Source organism: Saccopteryx leptura, chromosome 5 (assembly GCF_036850995.1).
Source record: "Saccopteryx leptura isolate mSacLep1 chromosome 5, mSacLep1_pri_phased_curated, whole genome shotgun sequence".
NCBI lineage: Eukaryota > Metazoa > Chordata > Mammalia > Chiroptera > Emballonuridae > Saccopteryx > Saccopteryx leptura.
The window spans coordinates 121,282,838-121,302,297 of NC_089507.1; the positions used below are offsets into that span (position 1 = coordinate 121,282,838).

Consider the following 19,460-nt stretch of genomic DNA (forward strand, 5'->3'; position numbering starts at 1 on the left):
TCCATCTAAGACTCACTCTTGACGCTTGTCTCGGTTACATGATACATTTATCCGTCCCACCCTAAAGGCCGGTCTGTGAAAATATTTTCTGACATTAAACCGGTCCGTGGCCGAAAAAAGGTTGGGGACCACTGTATTATATAACTTACTAAGCAATCAGGCCAATAAATTTTGTACTCATCTGATACCATACATAGATACTAGAATATTATTTTATTTATTTATTTATTTTTTGACAGAGACAGAGAGTCAAAGAGGGACAGATAGGAACATATTGACAGGAAGGGAGAGAGATGAGAAGTATCAATTCTTCGTTGTGGCACCTTAGTTGTTTCATTGATTGCTTTCTTATATGTGCCTTGACAAGGGTATGGGGGGTTTATAGCAGGGCAAGCGACCCTTTGCTCAAGCCAGTGACCTTTGGGCTTGAACCAGCGACCATGGCATCATGTCTATGATCCCACGCTCAAGCCAGTGACCCTACGCTCAACCTGGTGAGCCCACACTCAAACCGGATGAGCACTTGCTCAAGCTGGTGACCTCGGGGTTTCAGACCTGGGTCCTCTGTGTCCCAGGCCGACGCTGTGTCCACTGTGTCCGCTGTGTCCACTATTCTAGCTTTGTCAGGCTAGAATATTATTGACTGTATTCCCTATATCAGGGGTCGGGAAACTTTTTGGCTGAGAGAGTCATGAACACCACATATTTTAAAATGTAATTCCATGAGAGCCATACAACGACCCCTGTACATTATGCATTGTCCAATAAAAATTTGGTGTTGTCCTGGAGGACAGCTGTGATTGGCTCCAGCCACCTGCAACCATGAACGTGAGCGGTAGGAAATGAATGGATTGTAATACATGAGAATGTTTTATATTTTTAACATTATTATTTTTTTATTAAAAATTTGCGAGCCAGATGCAGCCATCAAAAGAGCCACATCTGGCTTGCGAGCCATAGGTTCCCGACTCCTGCCCTATATTGTACTTTACATTCCCATGACTATTCTGTAATTACCAATCTGTACTTCTTAATCCCTTCATTTTTCTCACCCATCGCCCTAAACCCCCTCCCATCTGGCAACCGTCAAAATGTTATCTGTATCTATGAGTCTGTTTCTGTTCTCTTTGTTCATTTATTTTGACTTTTAGATTCAATTTTTGGTAGATACGTATTTATTGCCATTTAGTTCATATTTTTTATCTTTCTCCCCCTTCTTCCTCCTCCCCCTTTTCCTTCCCCTCTCTCTCCTCCCTCTCCTCCCCTTTTCTTCTTCCTCCTCTTTCTCCTCCTCCCCTTCCTTCTCCCCTTCCTTCTTTCCTTCCTTCTCCCTCCTTCTCCTCCCTTTTCTTTTTCTCTTCTTCCTATTCCTCCTCGTCCTTTTAAAGAAGATCCTTTAACAATTTCATATACAGGGGTTCATCGAGTTAGGACACAGTTCTGTTGCTATGACAGTGATGTAATCTGAATTTTGGTGTAATTCGAAACACACTGTGGCCTAAGTCACTTACCTATCCTAACACAGTTGTAAAATCATAATCTAGAACATAAAAACACAAGCCACAGGAAAAGGACATAAATATACTGTACCGTACACTGTACTGAGTATTCTTCCACCACATGCAACCAAACTAGTTCACCTATGTAGTCCATAGTATGATGCTGACAGTGTAAGCTGAAACACTCACGTCTCAATTATTTTGAGTTTTTATGGGAGTGTCACAAACTTGAAACATTGTATGTTGAGACTGTTGTAACCTGAGGACCCCCTGTAATACTGATTTGGTCTTGATGAACTCCTTTAGCATTTTCTTGTCTGGTAAGCTCCTTATTTCTCCTTCAGTTTTAAATGATAGCGCCTTGCTGGGTTGAATAATCTTGGTTGTAAGTCCTTGCTTTTCATCGCTTTGAATATTTCTTGCCAATCCCTTCTGGCCTTCAAAGTTTCTATTGAGAAATCAGCTGACAGCCTTACGGGAACTTCCTTGTAGATAACTACAAATATTGATCGACTTACGACCTATGCAACTTATGACTATTCGACTTTATAACCGCAGTCAGTAGCCACAACTGCTCCGCGTCTGGCAGCGCAAGTGTTGCCCAGCTGGGTGTACGACAGTGCGGACCAGCTTCCGGCAGCACTACCATCTCCGCCTGCACCATTTTAACTGTTATCCCAGACTCAGTACAGCAATTTGTGTTTTGTGTCTTGGATATTTTTCATCAAATCCCTCCCAAGATGTCTACCAAGAGGAAATAGTCTTTGGAAATATTAAACCAGTTGTACTAGTAATGCAGTGTTTTATTTAAACCTGACGAATGTAAAAATAAGAAACAAAATGGTGTAGATATAATAAATGGCATAAAATGAACAAAGAAAATTATGATATATAACAATAGTGAAAGAAAATTATGATAAAATATGACTTAAAGATTTTTATAACATCATTTCACAGTACTGTACATACAGCCTACTCAACTTACGACCAAATTGTGTTACGACCGGTCTGTTGGAACCAATCGTGGTCGTAAGTTAAGCACTAGCTGTAACTGCTTTTCTCTTGCTGCTTTTAAGATTCTCTGTCTTTAGCTGGACCAGTGGAGGCACGTTGGGATAGTGTTGACCTGGGATGCTGAGGTCCCTGGTTTGAAACCCTAAGGTCATCAGCTTGTATGTGGGCTCATCCAGCTTGAGTATGGGCTCACCAGGCTAAGCATGGGTCATTGGCTTGAGCGTGGAATCATCAACATGATCTCATGGTCACTGGCTTGAGCCCAAGGTTGCTGACTTGAGCAAGGGGTCACTCCGTCAGGGCATGTATAGAAACAATCAATGAACAAACTAAAGTGCCACAACTACAAGCTGCTGTTTCTCATCTCTCTCCTTTTATGTCTGTCTGTCTGTCTGCTTGCCTGTCTCTCCTGCAAGGAGCAAAAAAAAAAAAAAAAAAGATTCTCTGTCTTTAACCTTTTGTATTTAAATTATGATGTGTCTTGGTGTGGGCCTCTTTAGGTTCATCTTGTTTGAGACTCTGTGCTTCCTGGACTTGTATGTCTATTTTCTTCTCCAGGTTAGGGAAGGTTTCTGTCATTATTAGTTGAAATAGGTTTTTTTTTTTGGTATTTTTCTGAAGCTGGAAACAGGGAGAGACAGTCAGACAGACTCCCGCATGCGCCCGACCTGGATCCACCCGGCACGCCCACCAGGGGCAACGCTCTGCCTAGCAGGGGGCGATGCTCTGCCCCTCCGGGGCTTCGCTCTGCCGAGACCAGAGCCACTCTAGCGCCTGGGGCAGAGGCCAAGGAGCCATCCCCAGCGCCCGGGCCATCTTTGCTCCAATGGAGCCTTGGCTGCGGGAGGGGAAGAGAGAGACAGAGAGGAAGGAGGGGTAGGGGTGGAGAAGCAAATGGGCGCTTCTCCTGTGTGCCCTGGCCGGGAATCGAACCCGGGTCCCCCGCACGCTAGGCCGACGCTCTACCGCTGAGCCAACTGGCCAGGGCTGAAATAGGTTTTTAATTTCTTGCTCTCTCTCTTCTCTGGTACCATATAATCCGAATGTCGGTATGCCAAAAGTTGTCCCAGGCACTCCTTAAACTATCCTTTAATTTTTTATATTCTTTTCATCTTTTTGCTGTTTTGTTCAATTGATTTTTGTTTCCTTATATTCCAAATTGCTGTTTTGATTCTACTCAACTGTTGATTCCCTTTAAATTATTATTCATTTCAGTTAGTGTAGCCATCATTTCTGATTGATTTTTAAAATGGTTTTCCTGTCCTTTTGTTTGTTTGTTTGTTTTAATCTTATTTTTATTAATTTTAATGCAGTGACATTGATAAATCAGGGTACATATGTTCCGAGAAAACATCTCCAGATTATTTTGACCTTTGATTATGCTGCATACCCCTCACTCAAAGTCAAATCGTCCTCCATCACCTTCTATCTGGTTTTCTTTGTGCCCCTACCCTCCTCCCACCCCCTCCCTCTCTTTCCTCGCCCCCTCCCCACCCCTCCACCCCACTCCCTGTTACCATCATATCATGTCCAGTAGTTTTTCGACTGAGACTTTAGGATTTTCTATATACAATATCATATCATCTGCAAATAATGATAGCTTTACTTCTTCTTTTCCAACTTGAATGCCTTTTATTTCTTCTTCTTGTCTGATTGCTGTGGCTAGAACTTCCAGGACTATGTTGAATAAGAGTGGTGAAAGGGGGCACCCCTGCCTTGTTCCTGATCTTAAGGGGATTGCTTTTAATTTTTGCCCATTGAGTATGATGTTGGCTGTGGGTTTGTCATAGATGGCTTTTATCATGTTGAGGTATGTTCCCTGTATTCCCACTTTGCTGAGAGTTTTGATCATGAATGGGTGCTGGATTTTATCAAATGCTTTTTCTGCATCTATTGAAATTATCATGTGGTTTTTCTCCTTCTTTTTGTTTATGTGATGAATAACATTGATAGATTTGTAAATATTGTACCAGCCTTGCCTCCCCAGAATAAATCCCACTTGATCATTCTCTGTCCTTTTTTATGCTGTTGAAGTTCTAAGTTCACCTACTCTTCCCTTAAGTTCATTGACCATCCTTTTTTTTTAAAAAAGACTTTATTTACTGATTTTATAGGGAGTGGGGATGAGAAGTAGTTGCTTCACTCTAGCTGTTCATTGGTTGCTTGTAGTATGTGCCTTGACCTGGCAAGCCTGGCAAGCCCAGCATTCCAGGCTAGTGCTCTATCCACTGCGCCATCACAGGCAAGGCTCATTGACCAGTCTTATAATCATTGTTTTGAACTCTGCATCTAGTGGATTGCTTGTCTCCATTTTTTTTAGTTTTTGTTTGGAGTTTATTTCTGTTCTTTCATTTGGGATGTTTTTTTGTCTTATTTTGGTTGCCTCTTTGTTTGTTCTTGTGTATTAGGTAGAACTGCTCTGTTTTCCTGTCTTAGTAGAGCGCTATAGTGTAGTAAGTGTTCTGTCGGGTCCAGTAGTGTAGCCTCCCCATTCAACTAGCTGGGTGTATCCTTGGTGTGGGCTCTGTATACCCTCCTGTTGTAGTTGAGCCTTGATTACTGTTGGCATATCAATGGGAGGAAATACTGGCTGCAACCCCCAACCACCATGGAGGATCAGCTGTGCAGGGCCCACCCCATAGAGCAGGACTTACTTCAGTGGGGCTCTGGTGCCTGCTGAGTCTGCCCCTTGAATGTGTTGCTTGTGGAGATGGTTCCATGGTGCTTTGACATGTCTGAAGCTGTCTACTGAGTGTGTTGGCTTTGGGGCCTCCTAGGAGGTACAGGCCAAGGTCAGTTGCAGCCTGTGTTCTACCCAGAAACACCCGGCATGAGATACAAATCAATCTGCAGATGGCTCTACTTGTGTTGGGCTTGACAGTGCCCAAGTGTGAACAAAGGCCAGCTGCTGTTAATGTGGGGCTTGGTACAGGTCATGCTAAGGCCAGATGCTGCTTTTTTGAGGGATTTTAGGAAAGTCTGAAGCATGAGCCAAGATAGGCCATTTGTATGGAAATGCCTCTGGAAACAGCGTGGGTTGGCTGGCAAGTTAGATGGATCGGAGGTCTCAAGGAATCACCAGGGCATGGCATAGTTGTTAGCCAGGTTGATGGAGACTCAGATATGGTACCTACCTGATGGCTCTTGGGGATGAGGGAGGGGAGGGTTCAGCAAAGGAACAATAAATAGTTTCTGCTAGTACTTTTGTCTGGAAGAAAGTTGCAACCCCACCCAAGCTCTTACCCTGATGCCTGAGAGTTCACTTCCTCCCTTGAAGTCCCTGGTGCCTTTCAAGCCCCAGTGCTGGAGCTCAGAGGGTTGTAAGTTCCAGTAAGTCCACGTAGGGGCCCTTTAACAGGAGCTGCCTGGGATTCCAGTAGCCCTCCATTTCCCTCAGCCTCAATTCCAGCTGGTTTTTACAGTAAGAAGTCATGGGGACTTCTCTTCCTGGCACAGGAACCTTGGGACAGAGGCCTGGTGTGGGGCTGGGACCCCTCCCTCCTCCACAGCTAAGGTATCCCCTTCTAATTTTTAACTGCCACACGTGGATATGGGGCCAACCTGTTTCGTGTTTCCTACCAATCTCAATGTGGCTTCCATTTAGCTAGATTTTAGGCAATTCCAAATGATGGCTGTACTGTAGTTTAGTTTTAATTTTGATGTGATTGTGGGAAGATTCGAGTACTGCATTTACCTGCACTACCATCTTGATCAGAAGCTTTAAAATGTATTTTGACTGGTGTAGGAGGGAGGTTGGTCTGTCAGAATAGTGTATGTTAGAAGCTGTAATATGGCGTATTTCTCCATATTTTGTTTGTGTTATACAAATGCAAACACGATTGTTTTTTTCCTAATAGTCTCATTGCTGCTTTATTTCCCATTTTTCTGATTTTTTGTAAAGATCATTGCTGGTGTCCTGGTGGGTTGGCTCAGGTGGTTGGAGTGTTGTCCCAGTACACTGGGGCTGCAGGTTTGATTCCCAGTCAGAGCACATACAGCAATCAGCTGGTGAATGTGTGAATGCGTGGAACAACACATTGATGCTTTTCTCTCTCTAAAATCAATCAGCTAAAAAAAAAATTGCTGGCTTAATTATTTTTAGTATATCTTATTTCCAAGGATAAAAAATGGTATTTAATTTCTAAATCCAGGCATGAAATATAGTGGCTTGTCAGAATTCCAACATTGTTTCTAGATAAAAACAAGCAATCTTATTCTAAGCAGACATTAAAGAATACCAAACTTCTGGCAGTTTCTAAAAATGATATATCTAAGACAAAGTACATTCCTCCTTTGATTGATGTCCTTAATGTCTTTCCGATCACCTGAAAAATGATAGCTATATATTTAGAACAGTGCATAGGGAAAGAACTTGAAACCCAAAACATCTATAAAAAGTTAGATTCTATAACCTGACAATGTTTTTTCTTAAGTGGCATAGTACGAGTAGTGATGCTTTAGTACTGAACACTTTTCATATTACTCAAATATGTACTTGTATGTTTATATTATTTCATATGTACATGTTATTATATATACACTAGTCATATTTCATAAGAGTAGCCTTTACGATCAAAGCAGCTGCTTTTCAGTTTTGAATTTGGGCTAAGCAGTTTCAGAAGAAAACTTAGAACTAAACCTATAACTTTCTGTAAGTGTTGGTGTGCTCAGATTTGGATTCATAAGTTACAAATGAGGGTTTCCAGACTCTGTTTATTCTGTAGTTAAAATCTGCCTAAGCTATTACTATGCATAGTGGTTTTGTTTTTAAAATATTGAGGTGTTAGGTTATTTTCTGAATTTGAAGCAACCTGTTATTTTGAATTTAATTATTTGCAGTTTACCACTTTTAAAAATACTATATTACTGTTCAGATAATGAATACTTATACTCAGGTGTTTATTATCCAATCTTAGGTCTTGTACACTGATGTATTCCAGCTTTACATATCATTTGTTATGGTATTTGTTTTAAAATCAAAGTTTGTTTATCATCCGTGATTCAGTTGAATTAGTTCTATAGGATAAAAGATGAAATTAAGATATTATCGGGCCTGTCTGATATCAACAGAAATATAAGTGGCAGTTCCCTTTTGAATATATTCTATCGAAAAGTATGTGATACATGGGAACATTTCCTTACTGCTTATGGATCTTTTCTTTCTTCTTTTCTTTTTTTTAAATTACAAAATATTTGAAATAATGGCTGGGCAAAAACTCATTAACATGAATTCAATAACTGTAAATGTAAACCTGTCCTATTAGGTATAACATATAGAATTAATTTCTACTTTTTCCCCCCTTTTTTTGCCAACGTAAAGTGGCTAAAAGCCAAGGTAAGAGATACTACTTATCATTTGATCCACAGTTTTACCTCTATATTGATAGAGGCTGCAGAGCCACTAAAATTTGAAAACTCTTCCTCTGTCTGTCTGCTTTTTCCCCATAGGATTTATGTAGATTAAATATACTCAAACTCAGTACAAATCAGCTACATTTAACTTGGATGTGTTAATATATCAAAGATATATTGACATCTGCATTTATATAGGAACATTAATTTTGCTAACATATATTGCTTTGCTTATTTTTTGATAGTTGCCTTGCTTTTATTGACTTAGAGTTAGGTTTCCCAGACATCATATATGACTTTGTTGCTCAGTTGTTAGGAGAAAGATGATTTTTTTTCAGATGAATATTTTAGCAAATTGACACTGGGATCTGTAGTTTATTTTCAGTTGTGCACATGTTTCAAAATTTGGAAAACTTGGTGTTTGAATGCAGATAAGTTTTATCTCAGTGAACATATTTACCAATAAAATAACATAAAATTCAATAATTTTATCTGTATTTTGCCATACATTGGTATGAATAATAGGAAAAGCCAAGTGCAAGTGGTTTTTTGACTTTTTAAATTGTAGAAACAAAGTCTGTTGTTAAAACTGTCTGGGAATCCTTACTTCACATTCTGATATTAAAAAATAATAATACATGGTATCAAACACCAAGAGAACAATTTGATATAAAAATAAACGCATTCTTTCTACATTTTAGCATGGAAATAATCAGCCCGCAAGAACTGGCACACTGTCGAGAACAAATCCTCCTACTCAGAAACCGCCCAGTCCTCCCATGTCAGGCCGAGGGACGCTGGGGTAAGAACTCAGCTACATTTTACAAGGAAATTCATTTGCTAAAGGAAAAAATGATTCTGTGTACGGATCCTTGCTATGGGACCATCTCAATGTGATACTCACTACCTTTTACAAAATCATTTTCATTATTTCCTTTTTCTTTTTTTGAATTTTTCCATTGATTTGTGATAGAGGGGGGAAGGGAGGAGGGTGGGAGGAAGTATCAGCTTGTTGTTTACTTAGTTGTTCCATTTTATTGTGTACTCATTGATTGCTTCTTCTTAGTGCCCTGACTGGGGCTTGAACTCCCAACCTCGGTGTGCTAGGATAACACTTGATCCACTGAGCCACCCTGCCAGGGCCTGCTTTTATTTTTATTCTATAAACCTCTTGCCCCTACCAAAAATGTATATGAATTTATTAAATATAAAAGTTAAAAACTATTGGAAATTAATGACATTATATCTAGGATCAGAATGTACTATACTTGTCCATTGTCCATGTATTTTTATATTGAGGTAGGAATGAATTGCAGATGAGATGTTTAGCTTTCATAATGTACAAGGACAGCTACTTGGATTATTGAATTGGGAATAATGTGTATTTCAAAGTATGATATTTCTGAGCATTTCAAATATTATAACCATTATTTTTAGAAATAAAGTTAGAACTTTTAAATTACCTTTCCTATGGTTTTCCAAGAAAAGATAACAAATTTTAGTTTTTGCACAAAGTGACAAAATTTATATACTCTAATTTAAAAAAATTTTAAACTTTATTAAAAACTTTAAAAAAAAACTTGGGTTCTACCTGGTTACAAAGGGACAATCACAAATTTGGGGAAAGGGAGAAATATCTTTTTGCCTTTTCTTTTTCATTATTCCTTTCTCTAACGTTTCTTTAGACGAAATACTCCTTACAAAACTCTGGAACCTGTTAAACCCCCAACAGTTCCTAATGACTATATGACAAGCCCTGCTAGGCTTGGAAGTCAGCATAGCCCAGGAAGGACAGCTTCTTTGAATCAGAGGCCGAGGACACACAGGTAACCCTTCAGGCTGGGCCTTTGAACATTTGAGAGTGGGGTATTGATTGTTCTGTAGTTGCTGAGTCAAGTACTATAATTTAACACAGAGTATAAAAGTTGAGGTAATAATATTATATATGTTCATGTAAATCTGTTATAACTTCTGTTTTTTAGATTTTTAAATACATATATAAATAGATTGCTACTATATCTTCCCTTTATTTTGTGACAGAGAGGGACAGATAGGGACAGACAGACAGGAAAGAAGAGAGATGAGAAGTTTCAGTTCTTCATTGCGGCACCTTAGTTGTTCATTGATTGCTTTCTCATATGTGCCTTGACTGAGGGCTACAGCAGACTGAGTGACCCCTTGCTCAAGCCACCAACGTTGGGCTTAAGCTGGTGAGCCTTGCTGAAACCAGATGAGCCCATGCTCAAGCTGGCGACCTCGGGGTCTTGAACCTGGGTCCTCAGTATCCCAGTACAACGCTCTATCCACTGTGCCACCGCTTAGTCAGGCTATGTCTTCCTTTTGACAGAGATATTTGGATCTAGGCTAAAGAATTTTTTAAAACAGTCTTTAAAAAGATCAAGGTAACCACTCTGAAATATTTTTGGATAAAAGGTTAAATATCAGAAATTATACAACATGATTTAAACTGTAAGAGTTTGGAAGAAAGACCTGGCTTAGATCTGAAGAAGAATACCCTAGAATATGTTATGTATAAATTCTTTTAAGCATTCTAGAAATCAGCGACCGATTGGATTTTTAAAAACTTGGTTTTGGGGCATAACATACATACATACATACATTTATTTATTTTCAAAGTGAGAGTGGGGGAGATAGTGAGACAGACTCCCGCCTGTGCCCCGACCAGGATCCACCCAGCAACCCCTTTCTGGGGCTGATACTCGATTCAGTTAAGCTATTTTTAGCACCTGAGGCTGATGCTGGGACCAACTGGGCTAGTCTCAGCACCTGGGACAGATGCTCAAACCAGTTGAGCCACTGGCTGCAGGAGGAGAAGAGGGAGAGGGGGAGAGGAAGGAGGAAAGAAGCAGATGGTCACTTCTCTTGTATGCTCTGACTGGGAATTGAACCTCGGATGTCCATATCTGGGCCGGGGCTCTATCCACTGAGCAAACCAGGCAGGGATATAACACATTTAGAGAAGTATACATGTTATTAAATATATAACTTAATGGATTAATACAAATTAAACACACTCATGTAACTGTCACCCAGGTCAGAAAATGGATCATTACTAGCAACCCAGAAGTTCCCCTCAGGCCTTTTCTTAGTTGTTGTTGTTATTATTATTATTTTGACATAGACACAGAGTTAGAGACAGAGAGAGGTACAGATAGGGACAGATAGACAGGAAAGGAGAGAGATGAGAAACATCAATTCTTCGTTGTGGTTCCTTAGTTCATTGATTGCTTTCTCATATGTGCCTTGAAGGGGGGACGGCGGGCTCCAGCAGAGCAAGTGACCCCTTGCTCAAGCCAGTGACCTTGGGCTTCAAGCCAGCAACCGTGTGGTCATGTCTATAATCCCACACTCAAGCTGGTGACCTCGGGGTTTGAACCTGGGTCCTCTGCGTCCCAGTCCCACACTCTATTCACTGCACCACCACCTGGTCAGACCCTGTCCCAATTATTACCTCTACCTTTTCTCCCAAAGAGTCAACACTCCATTTGGGCATTTTTATAAAGCCAGACAAATTTATTGTATAACTTAATTTGTTTTTATTTTTCAGTTTTCTCTCTCATATAATAACTTGGGCAAGAACCTCTCCTTGTCTTGAATTTTGGGTTGGTTTATAAGAGATACAGCTTAGCAGAATGATTTTGACTTTCAACTAAATAATTAACAGGCCCTTAGTTGCTATGTAATTGGCACTTGTTATTGCTGCTGTTAGTAAATTCTTTTTTTTTTTTTTTTTTGTATTTTTCTGAAGTTGGAAACAGGGAGGCAGTCAGACTCCTGCATGCACCCGACCGGGATCCACCTGGCATGCCCACCAGGGGGCGATGCTCTGCCCATCCAGGGCATCGCTCTGTTGTAACCAGAGCCACTCTAGTGCCTGAGGCAGAGGCCACAGAGCCATCCCCAGCGGCCTGGGCCAACTTTGCTCCAGTGGAGCCTTGGCTGCGGGAGGGGAAGAGAGAGACAGGGAGGAAGGAAAGGGGGAGGGGTGGAGAGGCAGATGGGCGCTTCTCCTGTGTGTCCTGGCCAGGATAAAACCTTGGACTCCTGCACGCCAGGCTGACACTCTACCACTGAGCCAACTGGCCAGGGCAGTAAATTCTTATGTTGATATCTGCAGTTACTTTATCAGGTTAAGTACACTTAGGACCAAATTGTTCTTTTTTATGTTTGTTTTTAAATTATTATACTATTGAATTTCTTTATTATTTAATCTTATTGAACAACTAGTTATTAAGAGTTACTTCATAGCGCTGGCCGGATAGTTCGGTTGGTTAGACTTAGAGCATTGTCCTGAAGCACAGTGGTTGCTGGTTTGATCCACAGCCAAGGCACATACAGGAATAGATTGATGTTCCTGTCTCTCTCTTGCTCTTTTCCTTTCTATCTCTAAAATCAGTAAATTAAACATTAAAAAAAGAATTACTTTATTAGATACTTAGGGGTATACCAAAGATAGAGTTATTTTTTTTTAGGAGCCCATTCTGTTAGAACAGTGATCAATCACCTTTTATAAAGGGCCAGATTGTCAATATTTTAAGGATTTGTGGGCCATGTGGTCTCTGTTGCAATTACTCAGCTCCTCATCATAGAATGAATGCAGCCATGGACAATATGTAAATGATCAAGTGAGCCTGTGCTCCAGTAATATTTTATAAATGGTAGTTCAATTTGACTTTCATGTAATTTTAATGTGTCATAATAAAATATTCCTCTTTTGATTTTTTTTTAAGTACGTAAAGATGTAAAAAACGTTCTTAGCTCACAGGTCATAAAAAATCAAATTGAGTCAGATTGGACTTATGTGCTGTGGTTTCCCAACTCCCATGTTAGAAAAAAAGCCAATCATTGTGGAAGAGGATGATAATGCAGAAATATTCATGTGTGTGATGCATCGGTGGCACAAAGAATATTGATCACCTGGCTTCAAGAAATTAAGGGAGGCCTTCACATCGAAGCTATTTTTGTAACATAAACATCTTTGTTTTTCTTTCATTAACATGTGATTATGTAATTATAGAATGATCACTTTGGAGAAAAACTCTTTTAAATAAGCAATGCAAGTCTTTGTTTTGATTTTTTTCTGGGCCTACACATGTATTAAAAATAGAACATGGAGCCCAGGCTACACATGCACATAGGAACATTTGCATATGTGTACATGCACACAGTACTTGTTGAAAACAACTATATAGTGTGAATTCTTATTCCAATAGGGATAGTAAATCCATAGGAATTCCAACAGTATGGAATTGGTTCAAGTTGAACAATAATGACTATTCTGCAATGCTTCACACTGGACCTTTCTTGACTACTGCCTTTTCAGTTTTTTGTTTTGCTCATTTTGGAGGACATTTTCTGTTTTATCACCATTCTTTGATGAGTAGAGGTTTTTATACTAATTCTAGACTAAAATTGGTTAAACTTTTAGTTAATTTCCGTAGAATCTTGTACATTTTCTTTGGTGGCATCCATTACACTGTTGTTTTTTTTTAATGTCTATTTTTTCATTCTTGACTGGGAGCTCATGGTTCATGTCTGCCTCATTCCTTGCTGTTCATAGCAGGTTTTAAATAAACTTCAGTTTACTCATTGTACTATAAGATTTTATTGGTCATTCATTTCTCAGTAGGATGATCTCCTCTGATAGTTCAGAGTACTGTTAAGATTAGATTGATTTCCAATAGATTGAATAGAGTGAAACACAAGAACCACTTTAAGAATTAGGATTAAAATTTGTATTGAACAGATTTTAAAATTTCTTTGTGTGTATATATATATATATATATATATATATATATATTAGTAAATAAATTTCTTTATATATTTAATGTATAAATAAATATATAAACAGTAAAAAAGAGTTGTTTGTGCCTTTGAATTATAATTTTTTTGGATAAATTACTAGGATTGCTTTTTTCCGCATTGTTTTATTTCTTTGCAGTGGAAGTAGTGGTGGAAGTGGAAGTCGAGAAAACAGTGGCAGCAGCAGTATTGGCATTCCCATTGCCGTGCCTACGCCTTCACCACCCACCATTGGACCAGGTATATTACTTACTAATCTAGTTAATATGTGGTAGTATTAATGAGCTTGATTTTGGAAGCTTGATAATTTAGCTGTTAGATCAAATTATTTATTAAATTTATGTGGTTGTTGCTATAACATAAATGCTAACAACAAATTCAAAAACATTTTTAGGTTGGTTTTCAGTCTTGAAGGTTTTTTTCCTTTTTATTTTTTACCAGCTATTTCTTCTTAAGTATGAAGCATATTGAGTAACTTATTTATTTATTAAATAACTTTTGACCATTTGCTTTAGAAATATTTGCTTTAGGCATAGTCAAGAATGATTGTTTATTATTTTAAGAGCAAACCAATATTGCTGATACTCCAACCAAGGATTAGTGTCTGTGGTGTGAATTATGTATCAGTGAGTTTTGATGTTGCCCTATAGCAGCGGTTCTCAACCTGTGGGTCGCGACCCCGGTGGGGGTCGAACGACCAAAACACAGGGAAAATACATATTTATTATACAATAAAATATGTATTTCCGATGGCTTTAGGCGACCCCTGTGTTTTGGTCGTTCGACCCCCGCCAGGGTCGCGACCCACAGGTTGAGAACCGCTGCTCTATAGGCTAGTATCACAGCTTGTGTTTGTTTGTTCTGTGACTTGACTATATTTATGTATGATATTCAGTACTTATTTCAGTAAAATACCATGAATATAAAATGGAATTTAAAAAGGAAAAGTTCTTTTACTTTTTAGATTATATGAAAACTTATGAAGTTATTGCAGAGCATTAAATTAGTCCCTTGAGTTTTAATAAATGAGATGAAAACTTTGTAAGGTTAAAAATAATGCATTTTAAAAGTAAGAAGGATAATTAGTACTGTTAGGGGAAATTTATTAGCTGCTCAGGGATGTTGAAAAAAAGAAAAACCTACTTATAAAAACAGGCATTTTATAGTTAATGCAGGTATAATCTCAATGACCTCTCTACCTAGTAAAATTCTTATTTATTTGAACATGCTTTACATATGCGTGTCTCTCTCTCTCTTTTTCTTCTTTCCAAAACATTGTACTTTCTTACTGTTTCAGAATGTTTAGTTCTCTTTCTTGCACTCTGACCTGAATTATAAACTATTTTATTAGAAAACATTTCTGTCCCTCCTCCTTCTGGAGCTCCACCAGCACCACCTCCTCCACCACTTCTCCCAGTGAACACTGTGATAGGTGAGACTACATAACCATTGGAGTGATTTACCTTACTTTGCATAATTTATAGTAAACTCCTCTGTTAGACTGCTAGTTTTTATAGTTACTAGGTTGTAAGTGGTAATACAAAGGTTAAAGTGTTAAATCTAATTTACACTAATTTCTTCTGGTGAAAGGCCTCTGAAGTTACACAGAAAACGAATCTAAAGTGACTTTATAATATGAAATGTTTCTATGCTTAGTTTATAACCAATTTAATGTGATTTGTATTTGTTTAGATTTTTCTAGGAAAAATTATAGCAGTGATTGTTCAAACATTTTTTAAAAATTAGTAATGTAATCTTTTTAAAAAACGAAACTTGATTTGGAACTCCCTGGTATATACAACAGTCAAAATATTGGAGTGTAGGTTGGGGTCAGGGGTAGGAAACTGGGAAAGAAAACGGTGTGTGGTGTGGGGTGCTTGAGGCTCTCCTGTTGGTCACGATTTGAAAAACAGCAGTACGCAGTACTTAAGGCATCTGACAATGCCATGGAACATTTTTTTTTCTTCAGTAAAATGCATTTAAATTGTTTTCAAGGGAGGGTGACTGGATTGAGTATATTAAGCAATTCTAAATACAGACTCCATATAAAACTATTCAGACTAAAAATACATGATATCAATAATTTACATATAAATGATAATGAGGTATTTCAAATAAGGAAAGTGGGGTTTAATTATTGTGAAATGAAGCTGTCTAGCAACATCTTTTCTAAACACTTTTACTTGTACTCAAAGGAAAAGGGTCAAAAGGAGGTAATAAAAAGTTCCTAATAATAAAAATTGTTGACAGAAAGTCTGTGTGAAAAAAAAATTCCCTCAACCTAATTGGTAATCTGGAAAAAGAAAATAAAAAATCACAATGACAAATTAGATTTTATTCACCAGACAGTAAAAAATGAAAAAGTCTCCTAGTTTCAAATGTTGATGAGGATGTGCAGTAGTAACGGGAAAGTAATTGCTGGTCAGTGTTTATAAGTATACACTAACTTTGGAAAGTAATTTGTTATAGTCAAGTTGAATAGATTTTTACCATAGACTTATTAATTTGATATCTAGATATTTACCCTAGAATACTGATTCTCAAAATATGGTTATGGGACTTCTGGGAGTTGCCAAGATCTTTTCATGGAGTTTTTGAGGTCAGAACTATAGTCATAAATTTTTTTGCCTTTCCTGTTCTCATTCTGGTATCGTGGAATTTTCCGGAGGCTATATGACATATGATAAAGTCAATGCTTTGTTAGCTAATGGAATGCATATTTATGCATTCATGTGCTTTAAAGATACAGTCAGTTTTAAATTCTATTACCTATTATTATAATCTACCTCAACAAAATACTTTTGAGGTTCTCTAATTAAAAAAAAATTTTTGTTGATTGATTTTAGAGAGAGAGAGGAAGGGAGAAACATTTGTTTCCATTGAAACATTTATTGTTCCATTGAGGTTCTCCAATAAACTGAACCCTAAAACCACAAAGTTTAAAACCCAGTGTCCTAGAGTGGTGACTTTTGGAGTGTGACCCTCAAAACAATAACATCGTCATTGTGGGGGAATTAGTTAGAATTCTCAGGTCTCATTCTAGACTTACTCAGTTAGAGACCTCTGAGAAATGGAGCTTGGCAATCTGTTGAATTGCTCTCAAGGTGCAATTCTGATCAGAGCTGAAGTTTGAGAACCACTGTTCTAGAGAAACTCAAGAACCATATTTAGGAATGTTCATTTATAGTAGTAGTATTGATAATAGCAAAACTCTGGAGGTAACCGAAATGTCTAATAGAGTGGATAAATTTGTGGCATGTTTCCATGTAACTGTAGCAATAAAAATGAATGATCTACTGATATACTTATCAACATGGGTGAATCTTAAAAAATAAATAATACTAAAGGAAAAGCACAAGTCAACAGAATACATAATCATTATTATAAATATTTATAAATTTATAAAATCTCTGCATTAAGATTATATATATGTGATTTTTATAAAGCTATATATAGTAACGAAAGAAAATGTTTAACACATACCTTTTGGGGTTTGTGATCCAGAAGGAGGCATACAGGAAGCTTCAATGATACTGGTAATATTCTATTTCTTGGAGCAGGTATTTAGCTTATCTTATTTTTTAAAAATTATCTATATTTATATACATAAGTTATAATCATTACATACAGTTATATATTAGCATATATCCATGCACACACATATATGTATATGTATAATTTATATATATGTTACATGTATCAATTATATACTCTGGTATTATGGTTTATTTTATAATAAAATATTAAAATAAATTCTAAAATAGGCTTAGTTTGGAACTGCCAAATGATTGGTTGGTTATTTATTTATTAATTAATTAATTTATATTTTTGTGAAGTGAGAAGCAGGGAGGCAGAGAGACAGACTCCCACATGCGCCCTACCGGGATCCACCTGGCAAACACACTAGAGGGCGATGCTCTGTCCATCTGGGACGTTGCTTCGTTGCAACCAGAGCCATTTTTAGCAGCTGAGGCAGAGGCCATGAAGCCATCCTCAGCACCCGGGCCAACTTTGCTCCAGTGGAGCCTTAGCTGCAGGAGGGGAAATGAGAGAGAAAAGAAGAGGGGGAGGGGTGGAAAAGCAGATGGGCGCTTCTTCTGTGTGCCTTGGCCGGGAATCAAACCCAGGACATCCACATGCTGGGTTGACGCTCTACCACTGAACGAGGACCATTGGTTTTTTTATTTTAAATCACCAAGAAAAATAATTTGGATTTCATACACTTTTTATACAAGTCAGAGGAATATAAAAATTATTTGAGAGATTTCTGTTAAAAATGGTTATATAATTACTTCTTAGCTTTCTATCTAGAAAGCCTAGCTGTCTGAAGTTACTCATGAAAACTTCTCAGTAGACTATTAGTTTAAAAATGTGTTTCTATTTAGAAAATGAGTGTGTGGATGATTCAAATAATTAGTGACTGCCTATGGCTTGGGAGCTCCAAAATGTTAAATATTAGTACTTCTTTGAATGAACAACCTCTGCTGTATGCTTTATCTAATAACTTTTATGACCTCTAGGGGAAGTTATATTAAACAACTGAATGAAAATAAACTAGGATGCTGTCTTTTTATTGAGTCATGGTTAGATGTTTTGGTTGGGCAAAGATGATAATATTAATCCCAAAGTAACCATTGGAAAGTATAGTTAACTTTAGAGGCTTTGAACTTTATTAACCTTTTTAAGTATTAAACTTGTGAAATGTTGATAAAGATGACTTTGAATAAAGCTTTAAGTATTATGAATACTTCAGTCAGTGTATGATATGCATGATAGTTTTTTTTTAAAAGATTGCTTTGGGTATATACATAGTATGGGGGGAAATCCTCCAAGTATGGAGGAAGAAAATGAATTTTCTACACAAACTTGCCTGAAAATGTCCATATTTATCAGAATCTAAATTTTTTTCTAGTTTTGACAGTTATAGAAATTTAAGTGATGGGAAATGTTATTGGAGATACACAAAAAATTTGACATTATATATAAGAGCTTTGAAACTAGAAGTTGTACTCTCAAAGATGATTCTACTGTAGTATGTATTAATAACTGCTAATACAATAAACGTTCACATAAATATAGTACAATATGTGGAAAATATACTTGACTGTTTAAATTATGCTTGACTGGATAGATTCTTATACTGAGCTTCTGAAGATTTGGTGTTGGAAAAGGAAGAAGTTTGCAAGCCAGATATTAATACATTCACATTTAAACTGATGCTTTCCACTTCAGACTGTCTTTTGGTACTTGCTTTGTTGGAGAGATACAATTTACATATAAAAACTGTGTTCTGAAATGATAGGAAAAAATTTATACGTAATATTAGCAAAATACTTAGGATTATGCTGAACTAAAAGGCTTAAGAATTTTATTTACTTTTGCAGCTTTCCAAGGTATCAGTTTTTTCGTGTTTGTAACTTCAGAGATAGAGCTATTTGCATTTTACCTTTACTTTTCTCTTTATTTTGTTCTGTGGGCTTTAAAAAATATATACTTCTTACTGAGAGTCCTCCTCTCTTTGTTCTGCTGTTGGAGGTGATATTCGGTGCTCAAATTCTTTGTTGGTTGCCTTTAACTAATGCTTTTCAGCGGCCCCGGGCTCAGCTCCTGGTTCCCAGTATGGCACAATGACCAGGCAGATTTCTCGACACAACTCTACCACTTCCTCGACATCTTCTGGTGGATACAGACGAACTCCCTCTGTGACTGCTCAGTTTTCTGCTCAGCCTCATGTTAATGGAGGTCCACTTTATTCTCAGAATTCAAGTAAGC

At 37.7% G+C, this 19,460-nt stretch overlaps 1 protein-coding gene across 12 annotated transcripts in view; it reads left to right on the forward strand.

Annotated features, from left to right (window-relative positions):
* Positions 1-19,460, forward strand: part of ABI1 (abl interactor 1) — a 124,296-nt gene that overhangs the window by 93,097 nt on the left and 11,739 nt on the right. For 4 of the 12 annotated variants that reach the window (XM_066387259.1, XM_066387265.1, XM_066387253.1 and 1 more), the window contains 6 exons: positions 7,834-7,848; positions 8,567-8,667; positions 9,551-9,691; positions 13,828-13,928; positions 15,040-15,120; positions 19,278-19,454. In XM_066387259.1, the coding sequence (XP_066243356.1) occupies positions 7,834-7,848; positions 8,567-8,667; positions 9,551-9,691; positions 13,828-13,928; positions 15,040-15,120; positions 19,278-19,454 (616 nt within the window). The remainder of the gene's footprint in view (positions 1-7,833; positions 7,849-8,566; positions 8,668-9,550; positions 9,692-13,827; positions 13,929-15,039; positions 15,121-19,277; positions 19,455-19,460) is intronic. The other 8 variants (XM_066387255.1, XM_066387258.1, XM_066387261.1 and 5 more) reach the window with 5 other exon arrangements.